At 40.7% G+C, this 19,241-nt stretch overlaps 1 protein-coding gene across 1 annotated transcript in view; it reads left to right on the top strand.

Annotated features, from left to right (window-relative positions):
* The first annotated feature begins 1,098 nt into the window (after positions 1–1,098).
* Positions 1,099–19,241, top strand: part of LOC119740764 — a 44,476-nt gene continuing 26,333 nt past the window's right edge. The window contains exons 1-16 of the mRNA XM_038216175.1: positions 1,099–1,294; positions 2,875–2,963; positions 3,152–3,195; positions 4,343–4,408; positions 5,423–5,594; positions 6,765–6,842; positions 7,500–7,707; positions 9,358–9,475; positions 10,217–10,340; positions 11,161–11,262; positions 12,319–12,432; positions 13,408–13,507; positions 14,875–14,897; positions 15,719–15,835; positions 16,767–17,701; positions 18,294–18,364. Coding sequence (XP_038072103.1) covers positions 1,216–1,294; positions 2,875–2,963; positions 3,152–3,195; positions 4,343–4,408; positions 5,423–5,594; positions 6,765–6,842; positions 7,500–7,707; positions 9,358–9,475; positions 10,217–10,340; positions 11,161–11,262; positions 12,319–12,432; positions 13,408–13,507; positions 14,875–14,897; positions 15,719–15,835; positions 16,767–17,701; positions 18,294–18,364 — 2,440 coding nt within the window. The 5' untranslated portion in view covers positions 1,099–1,215. The remainder of the gene's footprint in view (positions 1,295–2,874; positions 2,964–3,151; positions 3,196–4,342; positions 4,409–5,422; positions 5,595–6,764; positions 6,843–7,499; positions 7,708–9,357; positions 9,476–10,216; positions 10,341–11,160; positions 11,263–12,318; positions 12,433–13,407; positions 13,508–14,874; positions 14,898–15,718; positions 15,836–16,766; positions 17,702–18,293; positions 18,365–19,241) is intronic.

The following is a 19,241-nucleotide window of genomic DNA, read 5'->3' as shown; positions in this document are numbered from 1 at the left end:
ATCGGACATCAGGTGTACACTGCGAGCGGGATTTTACAACAAAAAAAGTTCAAAAGACGAATACACGGAGAAATGAATTAAAAACAATAAAGGAATTCATAAATGAACGAATAAATAAATAAAAAGGGGAATTAAATATGATATGACAATCGTAACGTTGAGATTTAGTATTTCTTGTACAGTTTTTTTTGGGGGGGGGGGACCGGGCAAGCAATCGAAAAGGACTCTAGCGGCGATTACTTAAAAAGTCTACAAATTTCCTGAAGTTGTTCAAATATGAAGAACAGCTTCAGGTTTTCACTTTTTTGCCTTGAAAAACAAATAGCATTTATTTGTATTACTAAATATGAATAAATCATTTCCTATGTATAACCCGTTGCTCATAACGTAAATAGAATGATTATGATCCCCTTCAATTTTCAAGTTTTGACGTTATAATAATAATTCATTATTTTAAAAATGCTTTACATTATATTACAAGCACTATTCACTAAAAAAAAATGCATAATTTGTTTTAAAAAGAAATTAACAAACTTATTAATAATTGGATTAATCAAATTAATAACATTAATTAAGTTCAACAATTAATCAACAAATATATTGTTTACTTTGAAAAAAAAATCCTGTTGAGCCATAAACAATAATAAACATGATGCATAGTGCATAAGGGTGCAAAAAGAATTAATTGATATATTCTATATTAGAGAGTTCTGAAAGCCATGAATTGGGGAATTGAAGAGATAAGGCCCTGACTTGGGGCTTCCAATTCTGAGCATTTTGGATACAATAGGGCTCGAAAGTGGTGCTATGTGGCAATGTTGTGGAGGGATTGTTTTTAAAGATGGCTACTACTTTTCCGCTTTGGGGAAATATATACATGTACTTGTACATGTACCCCCCCCCCCCCCCCCCCCCCAATGAGTTTATTGACTTTGCATAACTAAGTTGTCACGTCGAGTGCATGGGGGAAATCTTGTTTTTACCTATCTGCCGTTCGAGGCGCCCTTCCCCATCGTGATCTTTGAGCAAGTACTTCATCATTATTTATGTTTCACTTTTTAAGAGGACTGTCCTATGTTCCCCTCCCTAGCTGTACGGCTAATTAACCCGCGGTTTGCCTGCCGCCGCGCGACGGATCGGAGTGCATGAAAACCGTGTCATCAGTTGCTGCGTGATTCGTTAAATTATTCTTTTTCAGATTCAGACATTTCCAAAATGTCTGCAGTTTGTGGAAGGTGCAGAGAGGAAGAAGCTGTCCTTGAGTGTGCTGACTGTGTTGGCAGTAAGCATCGTGGTAAGTTCACATTCTCTAATCTGAATCCGAAACCACGAAATAAACATGCCATGCTAACCCATGCATCAAATGCATACTGTCCCACGTGGCCGTGGGTACAATTTCAGTGAATTCACAAACATGACAAATCGTCACCGACACCACGAACTGACACCCTCTGCATCACATGTGTACAAAATATTTTACAAATTCAAATTTTCTTCTTTTTTTTCGATATTAGCAGTTTGTATCATGAAGTTTAACATGACGAAGTTAAAATTGCTGAAATCATCTAAAATAAGCAAATTTTACTAATGAATTTTCAAGAAATTGGTCAATTCTGTTTTTTTTTGTTACCACGAAGTGACACTGCACAGGGTGTCAGTTCGTGAAAACAAAAATGTATGTGATTCTGGAGAGTGCCATATGCAATAGCGTTAGGGAGTGTCAGTTCGTGAAAACGAAAATGTGCGTGTTTTTGGAGAGTGCGCGCACGCATGCGCAGTGTGCGCGCACTCTCCCAAAACACGTCAATTTTTGTTTTCACGAACTGACACTCACTAACGCTATTGCATGCGTGCACTCTCCAAAAACACATAAATTTCCGTTTTCACGAACTGACACCCGTCTTAATCATTTAATTGCTAATTAACTAAGCATATTTTCACAATATAACGTTTATAATTGAGTAGTTAAAGCATTTTCACGTTAAGTGATACTAAAACCTCTAAGATAGATGGATTATTTTACTGAGTAAATTCGTGTCAAACCTTTAAAAGCGTTTTTCTCCGATTTGTACTTCTGCAACGCTGACCACCGGGTGTCAGTTCGTGGTGTCGGTGACGAAATGTCAACCCGCCAATCATGCCCGCATTTATATTTGCGGACCAACAACCTTAACCAGCAGCATAGTCGGACTCCATATCATCGCGGCATCCCTATTATTACGGCAAAGGAAATTTCCCTTTTTTGCGTTGCCAAAACTCCTTCAACTCAGTTCAAGTGGGGGGTTAGAAGCGACGTAGCTAGGGAAGGGGGTGGGGCGGCTTGGGGGTATGCCCCTCAAACACTGGAAATTTGCTAGTCCTTTTTCACAAGTGGCCTTTTTTAATGAGTGCCCTTTTTTAGCGTTGTGCGAACGTCGTTAATTGTGCTGCCATAAAAAAAAATGCCTTCGATTTTCCAAAAGTGTCCACTTTGACATGTTTGTGGGGCGTCCCCGTAGAAAGATTTTGTCCAGCTGTTTCCCCTCCCCCCTCCTCCACCTTTTTTATTTTATGGAAGCCGGGTTATCGATGGAAAAACCCTGTCTACCTTTCATCACGGATGCTACAGAAATTGGCCATCGGCAACCCCCCCCCCCCCCCCCCCCCCGAGGAGAATGCAGACTATGCCACTGGGGGGGGGGGGGTGGTTTGCAGGCTTAATGTACTGCATTGGAAAATCTCATAAAGACCCCAAATCAGCATATATGGATATGTCTGAATTTCTTTTAAATTGGGGAATATAATTGTTTTTGTCAATTAAAAAGAAATGTGAAAGTAAAAGGTTAGGAAATAATTTCACCATTTATTGCTATATCTATATGTCCCTTCATGTAGGTGAATTGATACCACTATGTGATGCCTGTACTGCATTAATCCATGTGGGATTTCTTAGTGATCACCAAGTCATCTCTGTAACAATCAAGGTATGTAATTTGCTCCTTGCGTGCATGTATTATGTATTTCTGTGTTTGAGGAAATATAGTAGCATTGCTAACATTGGTTCATCAAAAGCCATTTCTTTTGTGAACCAAACTTTGAAGAAAAAGAAACAGCAATCACTCTGTGCATTTATTTCACCTCACTTTCAACTTAAGATATTTTTTTCTTGCAGCAACAGAAAATTCAGTTTGAGGAGCTGCTGAAGAATTTTAAGAGGTAAACTGCATTTGTTTAATTTTAAAAAAAAAATTAAACTGTAAAAAGAACAAACAAAGATAGGCCTATGATGTCGGTATACACATTTTTGCTGAATACTTTTGGTTTCTTAAAGAAGGATTATTTTACCACAAAGTTATGCTTTAAATTACTACTCATGTCCCAAATTTATCAAGAACATGCGATATAGCCTTGGTACCAGATGAACGCTTTTCTAGAAAAATGCACGACATATATTAAAGGTATAGTCCATCATTTGTAATTTGTTCATTTTGTTCGTTTGAAGCAACAAAAGTGCTCAAAATCTAATGAAGGATACTGAACAACTAACCTGATGAAGTTTCAGCTCAGCTTCAGCTGTATATTCCGAGAAAAACAGCATTTTAGGATCTCAATTTCAAATCAAAAGTTGCTGAATCATGTTTTGAATTGTTTTGAATTGCAGTTATACGCGATGTCGCGCACTGATCTGACGAATTATAGCAACCGCGCGCGCATGTGCGTCATGCCAATGCTTGCGCATGCTGCGCCGAATAACAAAACGAACTACAGTGTACTAATTTAAATTTTCCTACGGAAGACGCAACGTTGGAAAGGCCTTCTTTTGTTGATTACTTCAACATGATAGCTTGCCAGAAAGATTAATTTCACAGGGAGTTTAGTCCACTTACTATCTTTCAACCAAGTATGTTTTTCAACAATAATACGCCAGTTACTTTTTCGGATGGCTGCAAATCATGGACTATAGCTTTAATAACCCTCCTATACATTCTGTGCCAAGTTGTCCTTTCAATGGGTAAGAGCTCCCAGCCTACATAAAGCTTGATTGACTGGCTGTGACTGTTTATGTAACTTGATACAGAGGTGCTTTGACTGTAGGTGATTGATAAGACAGTGCCACCAGATTCCTGCTTTTGTCTGTTGACTGAATTTGACTAGTGAGAGTGCTTGGTTGAATATGATCTGGCTGTCTGTGACTAGCCTGTGTAAAAGGCATGACAGGGGAAGTGGATGGAATTTTTGACAGTCTGTGACTGTTTAAACAGTAGGATAAGGTAGAATAACAGTATATCATGCATTCGTGCAACATACATTGAGTAGCATTAATTTGATTTCTCCTTACATTTCTCTTCATCTTATGGTCCAGCCATGGGAAACACTTGCAGTTGAAATTGAATGAGGTGCATTACGCGAGACAGGATATTGAACAGAGGTAAGTCAAGTCTGAAATGGTGTTAATAACCCTACCCTCCAGATCCAGGGTATTTTGGCTAGAAACCCTGCCAAACGCAGCAACATGCAACACTTGTCTAAATGACGAGCCTGCCGAGAGCAGCAAGATCCATCAGGCCTGAAGTCTCCAAGGCCAAACTGCCTCAGAGTCTGTGGTCACCCAATGCAGCAGGATTCAACTGTGGCATTGTTAAATGGGATTAGCTCTCATTGTTTCAGAATTGGCCGTGTATGTACTGGTGTTCGTTCATAGCTAAATGCATCAAAGTGCACCAGACTTTTCCACCTAATGCACTGTGTTGCATCTGGCAGGGTTAGGGATAAAGACCCCGGATGTGCGCACTGTGGAATGTCTCCAAATAATGGTTAACTATTGGTCCCTGTACTACCAGCAAGTGGTCACTCAGGCTATTCTGCACCCGATTTCATCAAACTCTTCGTAACTTACGATGCATCGCAGCGCTGCGACGCGTCGTATCCCTACGATGCGTCGCAGCTGCGACCATTTCATAAAACACGTCGTAAGTGCGACACGTCGTAGGTGTATTTATAGCACAACTCGGTGACTGTTTTATGTATTTAGTCAGCGTACAGTAAATAGTCGTCTGATATTCAACAAAGAGTCGTCGGATCTCAGCTCGAAATGTGTTAAAAACGTAAAACAAAATGGCGGTCGTGCGATGCAATTTTGAAGAAAAAAAGCTCTCAGTAGACTGCATAGCTACTTTGAAATTTCAACTACAATATTCCAGTCTAATTCATAATTATTCAATGAATTTTCTATTTACAACTTTACACACATTGCCTCGGCATTATAATCTTGTTTATGTAATTTTTATGGCATTAAACAGGCTAAGAAAGGGACTCTTGCGATGACCACTAGATCGGGTGCAGGTCCTGAAACTCTCAAGTGGCCTTGTGTAATGCTTTCCCTCGTATAATGCCTCCCCTCGTATAATGCCTCATATGAAATGTCTTTGTGGGATGTCTCTAGGTCCCAGTACAACCATCAAGTGGTCACGCATGCCTTTCAGGCAGTGTGGCAGACCCTGAAACAGAAGGAGAAAGAAGTGACGGCTCCGCTGAAGGAGTCTAGCAAGAAGGAGGCTGCACTGCTGGCAGAATGCGAGAAGAGTGTCGGCCAGGCCACTTCAGAGTTCAAAAATGTGAGTTGGTATCACTGCTGTACTATAAAACGCAAAGGGTGCGTATGTGTGCTCTAACCTTCCATACTCTTTGTGGACCAGAGAACAAAAGAGGTCTACAGGGTGCAGGAAGTGTGAACGTTTTGTGGATTTGCACGCGTCCACACAAGGTTTCCCCTTCTCTGGAAATTAAAACAGCTTTAGAGGCATTTTTGGTTTAGGTTTGTCTGTCGCAAAAGGAAGAGGAACACTCAAGGAAACCCTGATAAAAAAAAAATGGGTTGAAAGTGTGTTCACACAGTGCGAGTAAAATGATTTTTTTCCTCCGTTTTTTCTTAACCACATGAATACAGAGGAATGTCCACAGTAGGTATGGAAGGTAAACGTTTGTTTATGGTGTGAATCGAGGACACACACGTGCAACATCATCGATGAATTGAGGACAGGAACCAAATTGAGGCCAACCTTGATTAGAAAATGTGTACAAAACCAATGAGAGCTGTTGCAAAAAAGTTGAGAGTACAAACAAAGGAAAAGGAAAGAGGAACAAAAGAAAATCCTTGATTTACACAAATGTCGGGACCATTGTTTTAGTTCTGAATGTAGCACTTTCAATAGTTAGGATATGAAAGCCCAATTAATAAGCTTTCTTTAAGTGCAAGAATCATTCAAATCACTCATGTACTTCTCAAGTTACGGACTTTAAATACAACCACCGTTTCAAGGTTCTGTCTGTTTGAAAAGATTTAAACATTTCTTTCAGCAAAACGAAAACAAATCACATAGGGATGTGTGTGAATTGTTTTCGGTTTGCTGACAGAACGCACACCTTTTGTGTGATCCGTGGACAGAACTTTAAAACGGTTGTTGTGTTTAAAACTCTGTAACTTCAAAAGTACATAAGTGATTTGAATGATTCTTGTACTAAAAGAAGGCTTATGAATTGGGCTTTCATATCCTAGATTTTGAAAGTGCTACATGCAGAACCTTACTAAAACAATAGTCCTAACATTTGGGTTTCGTGTTTTTTGACTCACCCTGTGTACTAATCTTCGTCCTGTAGGCACTATGCCACAATGGGAACCGTTTGATAAGACTGTCTGTTTGTTTTTGTTCCATATTTTTCCTGTCCAGTCTTATCCCTGTATATGTTTGATAATGTTCTTTGTGTTATCATTTTTCTGCTTCCAGTTGTGCACTGAGGCCCAAAAGCTTCTCCAAGGGAACTCACTTGACTTTGCTCGGCAGTATGACGGGATGAAACAGAAGGTGAGTCCAGGGCATTTTTGTTGTCTGAACGGGAATAAAAACAAATCTTTTATGTCTGCTATTTCACCTCATTATCACATTTTGCAAAGAAGTCAGTCTGGCCTACAGCCTGTTACAGCGTTAGTAGTTTTTATTTGGAATATAAACCATTGATTTTTTCTTTTTAAAGTCAAATTTTAATAATTCCATCTTATAATAGTTTATGCGGTACCCGCTGCTATGTACATCAGATTCGAACCGGCCAACTGATCCCGTTAGCTCGGTGGTCGAGTGGTAAGACATCTGCACTAGAAAGCAGGAGGTCGTAAGTTCGAGTCCCACCCGAGTGATTTTTCCAACTTTCACTCGGGAGGTAATACACTGAGTATACAGTGTTTAAACATCAGTGAAGGGCAAAACCTAATTTGATTTATATCGCCCCGGCGCAAAAATTCCATCTTATAATAATAATTTCTTTGTCGGTGCTTGGTAGAGCATGGTACAGAGCATTTATGGGTATATTGTGCAATTTAAACCAAAAAAACTAATGACTTTTGTTTCTTTTTTATGTAATTCTCATTTTAGTGAGAAAACAAAAATCCTGTTTTTTTTCAATGTAGACTTGCAAAAACTGTTGTTGGTAATAAATTGTGAAATAATGATGCGTTTATTTCACAGCTGGAAGAATTTAAGATAGATGGAGTTGGCAATTCATTCCCAAGCCTGGGTTTCCCAGCCCGCCTGGATGTGACAGGTCTCCTGCAGAACATCAAGGAACTCTCTCTCCAGTCACAGGACACAGATGGAACCCCCACGGTTGACGCTTCCTCTAACGAGGATGAATGTGAGAGAAAGAAGACCCTGGAAGTCCAGTCACCCAAGGAAGGTACAGTTTATGGGTAGGCCCTCTTAGGGTCTGATGGCCAGGAACGATAGAGAGAATTATATAACTGACATACAGATCCTTGTCATTAGATTAGTGGAACTCGCATCACGTGACATTCATTATTGCTCCCATTCACGCCGGGGCTCAAAAAGTCCCATTCGCCCATGGGGAATGGGAAACACTATTGAACAGTTAGGATCATTCTTGTTCCATGACGCGGTATTTGTGTGCAAATGCACGCTGGAGTGCGCGTTCAGCATTGCGTTCCAAAGAGCCAGCGCTACAGAGTCGGGCTCAAACATTTTCGTGAAGGGGTCATTTGGAAGAGAGAAATACGTTTTCCACCAATTTTGTATTGAAATAAAAGTTCAAATATATCAAATGACAAGGATCTATATGTCAGTTATATAAAACAAAATATAGAGTGGCTTTAAATTGTGAAATGGGAGGAATATTATCGCTCGGTAAAATCTGGACTTTGCCTCGTGAAATGGAAAAGTCCAGAGTTTACCTTGCGATAATATTCCTCCCATTTCACTCTGAGCCACTCAATATTTGTATAATGTTGGGAGTTGAATCCATCACAAGTCCATCACAAGTCCATCACAAGTCCATCACAAGTCCATCGCAAGTTTTCCAGAGTTAAGCCAAGTCACAAGCTATTCATTTAATACAAGGCATTCAGTTGACAAAAGGCATCCCTTTGTTTTTCTTTATCCCCTGTTACTTGCGACCAAACAGGTGAATTGACTTGCGGCCAGATTTGTGATGAACGTACCTTAAACATGGGAGGAGAGCAGGTGAGGGGAGTTGAGTGAGGACACACAGCCAGCATAGGGTTTGGCAACCCCATAACCAAACTGAAAGGAATTGATTTCAAATCTAAACGTGGGAATTATAACACCTCTTTTTTTTAGGAATCCACTTCTTGTCATAGTGGATTGGAAAATGATGTCTTAGGAAACAATCTCATCTCAAAATGAGCTTTACCCTTCCCTTTCCAGATACTTGCAGAAATGGGGATGGTGGAGCCCAGAAATCACCAAGTTTTGGAAGGCTCGCTATCCCTTGAAGCCAAGTACGAAATCAAATTGTTTCTCACACAGTGAATGATTTGTGATGAGTCAGATATGTTTCTTCATAAACATCACCCTGGCGCAAATTCCATCTCATAAGATACATTGTATGTTTCTACCGAAGCCTCCCAGAGGATTAGGCTTAATCCTAACCATCTGGGATCCCTCAAAGTCCACCAAAAGGTGCAGTGGGAATTTTCTCGACCCATGGCCCTATTAAGTTCAAGTGCAAAGAATGTGTCTTTGAGCTATAACCAAATTGAAGATTTTGGGAGATAACAGGGGTAGTTGTTGTTATTAAACAAAACACTCAAGGAGTTAGAATCTATCATCAATAAACATTCTGTGGGCTGAGTGCGCGAACATGGACGGGACGGGACACACCGCATATAAAGAGAAGTACGCAGGACTAATTTCACTCTGAACGTACACAAAACCAAAGCATATTCGCGTGAGTGTCGGGCGCCGTCGGCTAAGTGGTCTCACCCAACTCTCCCTCCCTTGCCATTAAGAGGATACTTGTGCACGGAGCCCACAGTGTTGTTATGTTTCTTTCTCTCTCAATATTTGTCAGGTGACGCCCTGCAGGTGTACGTAGAGAGCCGCCTGGACACCAAAGGTCATTTCTGGGTCAGCAGAAACCTGAGCCAGGACATAGCCAACCTCTATGAAAACCTTAGCTTCAGAATAAGGTCAGTGTTCCGTTCATTCTGATGGGGATTTTTTTGGTTCAGGGATACAGTGGAATTAAGCATGTCTTCTGAATCTCTTCTAAGAAAATGCTGTGTATTTAGAGTGTTAAACTTAAAGACAATGAAAACAATAATATAAGAAAAGTCTGGCGCCTGAAATGACTATCCCAGTGCCTACAAAAGCACCTGGTACCCAGGCTCTTTTTCCAATCTCTAGTTCCTCCACATGGAAGGGTTCATCTTTTTAAAGTTGGACTTTTTTTGGTCCAAATGGGCCAGACTTGTTACTTCAAATTTAAATAACTTGATAACATTATGGAAAAAGGCTGCGGAAAAAATCTGATTTGAATGTTTAAATCAGACCTAAAACTTTGCAGTTGAAATGCTCAGGCCCATATCTTGACATGTTGAATATTTGGAGAACGGTTTGGCCTTCTGCTGCGTCTTCGTTTGCAGTTATGACCTCAATATGGGTAGTCAATGCAGACTAAAGTGATCAACTTTGTTCAGGCTGTTCCATTGGCCTTATTATTGCATTCAGATACTCACTCCTTTGAAAGTTAACTGTGTTGTTTGTGTTTTCAAAAATACATTTATCTATCGATTTCCTTTCTGTGTTGTGCAAGTAAAACACTAAAATGTTTTGAGAAAAATGTCTAAGTGTTTGCCCACTGCAGGGCTTTCGGGTACATTAGTGTTAACACTGTCCTGGTATTTTCAAATATCTCTCCCATCTGTTAGGCAAGACATTGTGCAGAGTCCCCCAGCTCAGTTGGAGATAGAAGAAGGGATGCTGTGCTGTGGGCAGTTCCAGGAGGACCATCGCTGGTACCGCGGTAGAGTCGAGCAGCTTAAGAAAGATAAGGTCAGTCCGGCCAGAAACTGGCAAACCCAAATTTAACCCTAACTCCCTACTGTCTTTTACTAAGTACTGGACCGAGTCTGCCAAAATGTATCATCACACTGCTTCCAATGCATGCTTTGCTTTGCTTTAAGTCCATCATATTCAGGCCTGCAGGACCAAGTTCCCTCAAAATCCACCAAAATGGGGTAATGGATTTTGATGGAGTTGGGGAGGTTTGGTTTAACAACCTTTACTCTTTCACTTTTGCATTACAATATTAATCACATCTGGCTGACCGACTTTCACAATGTTGCTAAGCACAGGATTTTCTGTCCACAGTGTCTCCATTCATTTCATGACAACCATACGCAGTAAGCACACTCACCTGGTGGAAATTTGGAAGTGGTGATACGAGGCTTCGCCTAGCCTGCTTCACAGTGGGAGGCTGCTTGTCGCCTGTCAATCGCTTCGCGGTCAATTGGGCAATCAACTTGAACACACACATGCACAATTTGTGCTTAAAGTATAGCGGTGTTCACTCACAAAATTAGCACATCCACGATAAGGAATTTGCTTACAAGTAGCAAAAATGTTCAGCTGTTGTCAGCACAATTCGTCAGGCTAACCATTGGCCCTAAGTAGGGTGTTCGTTTGTCATCAAATACCCGTCACCACCTGATAATAGTGACTATGTCAAATTGAGTTGCCAACATAATTTTGTTGCAGGAAATGCAGTCCTAATGACCATTCCGTTTTGAAGCCTTGTATATTGCATCACTTTTTGGTTGGTTGTGTTTTTCACCACACAATTACCGACAAGTTTGTTTTTGTGCCCAATTAGGGATTGGCCCGCATCAGATGGCTAGACTACGCTCATGATAATGAGGTGCCATTGGCTACCGTGCAACCCTTGAAGGAGGAATTTCAGACTCTGCCATTTCAGGTGAGACAGAGTGGCTCATTTCATACCGAATATGGTATTAACTGAGTCACATCTTTTATACCAGGAACATTCATGATGCGACTTCATTGGCATGTTGTGACATGGAATAACTAAAACGTTGGTTAAATTCCTTGTAACGATAACTTCCCGTGTAACTTCTTTAATAATTATCATATGTGATGCGATCGAGCTAAATGAGTCGTTTGTCTGGAATTTTTATGTGGAGATACAGGCCAAAATAGGACCACTTCATCACATCTCTTGGTGTTCCAACTTCCATAATTTTTGAACTAAAGATGGTATCAGCATGCGGTTTTCACAGCAGTAATGCTGAGATTGTGCTCTTTTGAAATCTGTAATAAAATTTTTTTGACCAGGGTCGACAAACGACTCATGTAGCTTGATCGCATCGCATAAAGCAGTAACTGTAAAATGATTTTATTGTATGAGCTCCGTGCGAAAACAAGAGAGGGCTCTTTTTCACCACTTTCGAGAGACCCATGGACAGGACACATCGTGTGTGCATACTTGAATGTGTGGGGTAAAGCGTGAAATTAATGCACATCTGATTTTATTCTGAAAGTGCACAAAGCCACAGCATCTTCGTGTGAATATCAGGCGTTGTCGGCATTGCGTTCAAATGTCTCTCCTAGTGGTCACCCCCAACTCTCCCTTTCTTACCGTTGAGAGGGTGCTTGTGCATGGAGCCCATATAATCCATTAAATGCCCCCATATCCTACGAAATCTATATTGAGGTATGTTAGGATGTAGTGGGATTGAGGAAGATAGAGCCTTGGGCTTGGTGCTGAAAGGTTCAGGTGCAAAGACTGTGCCAATCCGTTTCCTGCATATCGGTGGAACTTTGCAGATTTAGGAAGGTAGTTAATGAAAAATGCCTCCAGATTTTGTGTGGTTAAGTTTAGTCACTAAATTGTAATGCCTACTTTTATAATGAATTTTTCACTAGCACATTAGCCATAAATCTTATAAGGAAAGTAGGAAATGATATTTCAATTTCTCCTGATTCTCTGCTTTTGTTTTTTCGTCATTACCAGGCTCTTGAGTGCAGTTTGTTTGAGGCTCTGGATGAGGACCTACCCCATCAAGCGCGCTGGGAGTTCTCAGACCACACCGCCAATGCCCTACTTGACTGCACCATCCTTAAACAGGTAAAACGGTACAGCAATTTCGCCTACACGTATGTACTGGAAAAAGAGTACCCAAAGAAGCAGTGGTCTCACCAGCCATAACCAGGGCAGTTTTGTACATGTAGTTGCGGTAGTTGTGATAGGTCAAATTGGTCAAAATAGAATACCCTTGGGCTGTACTTCAATATAGGGTCATTCCATTCCAATCACCCAAAAATATTGGAAGTTTAAACTCTAGCCTCTTCAAATTCTTTCATATTTAGTGTATGAGGAATTGAGGCTGAAAAAAAAACACTGAAATTTTGAGTTTTTACGCCATCGGACCAATCGTTTTCATGCCACCACCGCCATTTTTGGCGATTTTGGACAAAAATAATGGGCACGGCCACCAATTTTCAAATGAACATATCTCCATAAACTGTGGACCAAATTTGTTGATAATGGATTCTTTAGAAAGGTAACGTCATATGGAATCCAAATTTACCACTTTTTTTTTAAGTTGGAGCAATTTGAAATATGATGACCTTTGGACCTTTACTTTTGACCTTGTGGATCACGTGACCTTGAAATGAACTTGGATGAAAATTGTTATGGCTGGTAATCCATCACCATTACCTTGACTGCAACACCACCTAAAGAGTTGTGTGTCTCCCATAAAAAAAAAATAAGATTCCCCGATTCTGAAAAATATGGCGCACTTACATAGGAAAACTAAGTGCCACATGGAATATAACAATCGTCAAAACACTTCCCCCACCTGTACAGAAAAGTACCCTTCACTCTTTAGTTTGTTTAAAGCAAAACATTTCAAATGTCCTCCTCCCTGAATGATAATCATGGTGACACCCCTGCCAAGAAGTCTCAATAAATAGCATAAGGTGTTTTTCCCACATTTAAAGAAAACTGGCTTTGTGAACTCTCTGCAGTCTTGTATTTTCTGTTGCATGTTTTTGGAATTATAATTTACATTTTTTTGGTTGCTTTTGGGTCAATCAGATGTCACCACCTTCATCAGATAATAAATGTCAAGTGTACCTGGTGGAACTGACAAACCCTGACAAAGAAGTCAACATCAAAGAGGCTGTCATGGCAAAAGGTACATTCAACAAAAATCAATTTCATAATAAGGAATTTTGCGTCGGGGTGATGTAAATCAAATTAGGTTTTGCCCTTCACCGACGTATAAACACTGTATACTCAGTGTGTTACCTCCCGAGTGAAATTTGGAAAAAATCAGTCGTGTGGGACTCGAACCCACCACCTACTGCTTTCTAGTGCAGACGTCTTACCACTCGACCACCGAGCTAACGGGATCTGTTGGCTGCTTCGAATCTGATGTACATAGCAGCGGGTACCGCATTAACTATTCATAGTATGGAATTTTACGTCGGGGTGATGTGAATCAAATTAGGTTTTGCCCTTCACCGATGTATAAACACTGTATACTCGGTGTGTTACCTCCCGAGTGAAAGTTTGAAAAAAATCACTCGTGTGGGACTTGAACCTACCACCGCCTGCTTTCTAGTGCACAGGCGGACATTAGACCAGTATAATTTTTTGGGGGTGTCACAGCAGGGGGGGGGGGGGGGGGGGTTCCACTTATTTTTTAGGAATTTGTATGAGATTTTTTTTTTTTGGACAGAGCTGGGGGGGGGGGGTTTGCCCCCAAAAACCCCCCTCTGGATCCGCGCCTGCTGGTTCGAATCTGATGTACATAGCAGCGGGTACCGCATTAGCTATTCATCATATGGAATTTTGCATCGGGGTGATGTAAATCAAATTTGAGTAAAAATCAATTGACATTGTATCTCCAGTTTCCCAATATCCAACACCTAGTTTTCAGGTTTGTTACTTGGAGCTTGATGTCTCCAGTCTTGAATTGTGACTATTGGATTAGGGTAAAGTGTAGCATTTTTGGAGATTGTGGGGACATAGTCAGGTCCGTCACTAGTCCATCACAAGTAAATCACAAGTCCATTCAAGAGTCAAGTCACAATGCACTTGTCAAAGCTGATTTGAAAAGCCTGTGAGGTGAATTGGGACTGCGAGACTTGCAGGGACTTGTTGGGACTTGTGATTACCTGTATTCCTTGAAGATTGAAGAAGCTTATAGGCTGAAATGCCCAGGTAGTAAAGGCCAGAGTGTTTAGCTTTGGACAAAGGAAGTATTTTGTCATCTTCTGTCATTTTCAAGACAGTTTCCAGATTTGCAGGAGCTATAAAGAAAAAGTGTTGGCTATTTTGTAAAAATTGATATCGTAGGATTGTTTCATGAAGCAACTTGTCTTAGGTGTTTCCAAGCCGTGGACTTTTTTTTGTAGGATTCAAACTCACTTTGCCATGTTCGATTGCTGACAGATACTTTATAAGCCTAACTTGATACATTTGCTTTTATATTTATCTTGTTTGTATAGGATTTCATTGTTATAGATACTTACGAAAATCTTTACTTTTGTCCAACAGCTGAAGAGGCGACTGCTAAAAAGGTTCGTTGTTCTGTCTTTATAATGTTCAAATGAGTGTTTGGGTTAACACATGTGAGAAAACTAGTCAAAGATTTTAGACGATGAATTTATTTGATGTACTTATAAAAACGTTTCTTTGTAGTGAATCTAAGGTTTCAGTAAAAGTTACAGGCACTGCAGCTCACAAGCTTGGACATTCCCAAAGAGAAATTTTCATAATGCGGCACTTTTCAGTTTAAGTCCATGGAGAAAAACCCTGATACGCCTTAAAGAAAAACCCACAGACTTGGGCTGTGAACCCATAATCGGAACCCTGGTCACAAAGGTGGAAGGCAAATCAATAATGTACCTCTGTGTCAACCTGACATCCCTTTTGTACAAGGAGGTATACACATTTGACGAGAATGTTTAGTTAGGAGATAGAACGAACAAAATTATTTTTCATATTTTATCTTGTGGACACTGCATGCACAGAAGCAATTTTACCACTTTTCAGAACCCCACTTGTAGGGACACAATAACAACACAACCATTTCGAGGGCATAAATTGCGAAGCACGCAATACTGATTTTATTCTGAGTGTGTACAAACCACTTGCGTCTTTGCGTGAGCGTCAGGGGCGGAAGGTGGTGCGTTCCAACGTCTGTTCCAGCGGTCTCCCCCAACTCTCATTTTGTAAACATTGAAGGGGTACTTGTACACGGAGCCCATTACCTTGGTGATTCCATGACACATTGCCTGCATTATGTGTCCCTTTTAACATATGTGCAAAGATTTTTTGTCATAATCCCATCTCTTTTCAAAGTGATTGATGTGTCTGATTTCAAAACTCTGTCTGTCAGGACACCATAATGTGCAGAGACATCAGATACATGAAAGACTATGTACCACCGCCCAGCAAATCCACCAAAGTAGAACCAGCTGCCGAGAAAGCAAAGGAGAAGGTGGACACTAAAGAGGTGCGAAGAAAAAAAACATTGCCAGCCTCAGAATAAGCCAGTTCCGTATCTCGATGAAGTAGTCCAGGGGCCAATTTCATAGGGCTGCTTAAGCACAAAATTTGCTTAAGCACAAAAACGTCTTGCTTAATAAAATCATGTTACCGGCTAAAACTCCATGCGATTGTTATGCTAAGTAAACAACAGCTAAATACCAGTCACAAGCAATGTACATCACATGGAGTTTTGGCCGGTAACCTAATTTTACTAAGCAATGTTTTTTCATGCTTAAGCAAGTTTTGTGCTTAAGCAGCTCTATGAAATTGGGCCCTGGCCAAAGGGCGTTCGGGATAAAAGGGCTGGCATCCACAAGCGTCTTGTAACTGCGATGTTACGCGAACGCCTATTCTGCTCGGTTTTAACGCGCGAGGGTTGTGCGACTGTCTCCTTGCGCTTTCATGAGGGTTTGATTATCCCGAATGACCTGTGACCTATATCATGATGCCCATGCGCAATTGAAATACTGAGCTGGCTTATTGAGTATACACTGTATCTTCTAGGAATTCTTGTTTTTTTAACTGAAACTCTCTGACTCTACAGACTTTTCGAGTGACGATGTTATTAACTTTTGCTTACAGTTATACCTGAAACTTTGTCCATAATGGAGCGTATCTTTTAGTGTCTATTTTTATTGTTTTCAGCCCGTCTTTTTAAAAGAATTCTTACTTAGCTGTGTGGATATATAGGGCAACACATGCGTACTTTAGCAAGGTCTGTATGTATATTGTAGGTTCAGCCAGGCATGATTGTTGATACATTTTAGGGAATTTATCATATAAGTTAATGAAACTGTCTCCCTTTAGAAAAAAAAGTTTGAATTGTCGATACACCTGCCTTAAATATCAAATAGTCAATGTCTATCTGATGAACGTTTTGCTAATTAAACAACCAGGCAAAGAAAGTGGCAAGTGAAGAGAAGTTGATTGATGCAAACAAGGGTGCAGCTGCTGATGAGGATAAAGGCCTGACTAGAGAAGGGGAGGACGAAGAGTTGAATAATGATGAAGCAAAGGATGCTGCCGAGAAATCAACAGAAGCATCCAAAGAAGAGGTTGAGATCACCCAGAGAAGCAGCAACGAGGGCAGTGAGATGATTGAGACGAAAAAAGTGGATGATGGACCCAAGATAGAGGAAGAGCAAAAGACGGAATTGCAAGGAGGGGACAATAACAGCCAACAAGATGGGCTGGAAGGAACAGAAGCGGGAACTGGTGATGGAGAGACAATTGCCCCCTCAGACCAGATAAAAGACGAAGCCAATGATAAAGCTATGACGACTTTGGCTCCCAAAGCTGCCCCCGGCGATGTGCAGATACTGCGACGAGAATCATCCGAGCCTGGAGCTGAGCATGTCCCAAACGGACATGCCGTTAGCTCAGCAGAGCAGCAAGACGTTGGAACTCTGGAGTCCCAAATGCCTGGAAACTTGACCACTCAGCCTGAAGCTTCTGGTCAAAATGGTGTTCCGTCGGATAAGAAACCTCCTGGAGAAAAATCAAAGAAGCAGCGAGAGAAGACATCGTCGGCGGCTGCTGATCCTGGCGCCTACTCACTGGAGCCCAGCGACGAAGATGACGAGGAAGGATCCGACCACCAACTGATTGAATTGCTGACTAGACAGTCAGATCGTGCCATGGCCCACAGCCCAGACAATGCTTTAGGTGATCGACGCAGTGCAAGCAGCGAGGAGATGCCGTACCCTGGGGGAGGCAGTTATCACCCCTACGGTGGGGTGGGATACCACATGGCACCTGGAGTCTATGGAGGGGTGCAGAAGCCGCCAGAAGCATTGGGGCTCAACCCGGTAGTGCCATCTGTTGAATCATGGTGAGTGCAAAAATTGGAAGAAATTATTGGCATTTATCTTGAATTTCGAGTAAATTTGAATATTGACCTATTAAAAATCTATACAGACTTGTTTTATCGTGATCAGTTATTACATAAAAACACTGTCTTCAAAACATTTTCCCATCTGAAATGCCCTGAAAAAGTCAGGTGCTTATTTGTTTAAGTTCATGTGCTTTGATCAATTGTCGTTTTGCTGAAAGAACACTGAACTTTTTTGGTGATCCGTGGACAGAACCTTAAAACGGTGGTTGTGTTTAAAACTCCGTAACTTGAAAAGTACACAAGTGATTTAAATGATTCTTGTACTGAAAGAAAGCTAATGAATTGGGCTTTCATATCCTAGATTTTAAAATCACTACATGCATAATTTCACTAAAACAATGGTCCTGACATTTGGGGTTTTTTTTTTTTACTCGGCCTGTAGATTCACACTTTCATCACACCACACAAAAAAACCAACCTCATCCCAGCTCAGAGTGTTTTGAATAGCTTTCATCCAATTGATTCCCAGGGCCTAGTAGTATTAGATATTCAAACATTTCTCAAGAATTCTTATTTGTTTATATTTCAGTGGGAGTAGTAACTTGACAGAGACTCCTATGCCAGACCAAGGAAGCTTTACAGGTGACGGATTCAAAATTAGTAAGTGTGACCAAAATATCCCAAATCAGCAGCAAAACGTCAGCTGGATAGCCATGGTTTTAGAATTCTCATATAACTTTAGAAATTTTGAAAATGAGGCTTTTCCTTTGTCAAATTTGAATATAAAAAAAAAAATATTTGAAGGCTTTCTCTTGGAATATTTCAGAGGACTTAATAATAAAAAGAAAAATAGAGTCCAGCCATTGTTGGGTGACATGGGGCTATGGAAGTTGAAGTACAAATTATGTGTCTTTTTGTCCTGTTCAGAGTACAATTTTTGAGGAATCAGGAAGGTGCATGGCCAAAGAAAATCTTGATCCTTCATTAGTTCTTTAAACTTGACTCCAAACCACTATTAGCAAATGGAAAGCCCTTTCTATCTCCCTGGCTTTTAAGCCAAGAAAGGGGGATCTTGCGGTAGTGTATTCCTTCTGTGTGGCCGTGTGTTCCATTTAGGTTAACTGTTTAGTGCTGTCATATGAAAAGTCAGACTTCAATCTCAACCAAACTTGGTGACAATAATAAAAAGTGCTGTCATATGAAAAGTCAGACTTCAATCTCAACCAAACTTGGTGACAGTACATCTTTGGGTAGGGGGACTTCAGATGATTTTGAGACATTTGAGGTCAAAGGTCATCTAGGGGTCAAATGAGATCATTGTTGATTTTGGTTAGGTGCACTGAAAGGTGTGCTTACGGAGTGTATAAATACTGCCAGCATGCCAGGGGGATCGCGCAAGTTTAACTTGCAGTATTCTTTGATTTTCTTGTTAGAAAGTTTTCATGTGCAACACAGGTTGACCATTACTGTGCCACTTGCACAGTGTGTACTCTCCTCAATTATGCTTACTTAACGGTTAAACAACTTGGAACAAAAC

This window comes from Patiria miniata, unplaced genomic scaffold (genome assembly GCF_015706575.1).
Source record: "Patiria miniata isolate m_02_andy unplaced genomic scaffold, ASM1570657v1 HiC_scaffold_5, whole genome shotgun sequence".
Lineage (NCBI taxonomy): Eukaryota > Metazoa > Echinodermata > Asteroidea > Valvatida > Asterinidae > Patiria > Patiria miniata.
Note: the sequence above shows the minus strand (reverse complement) of the source record. Positions and strands in the feature narration are given on the sequence as shown.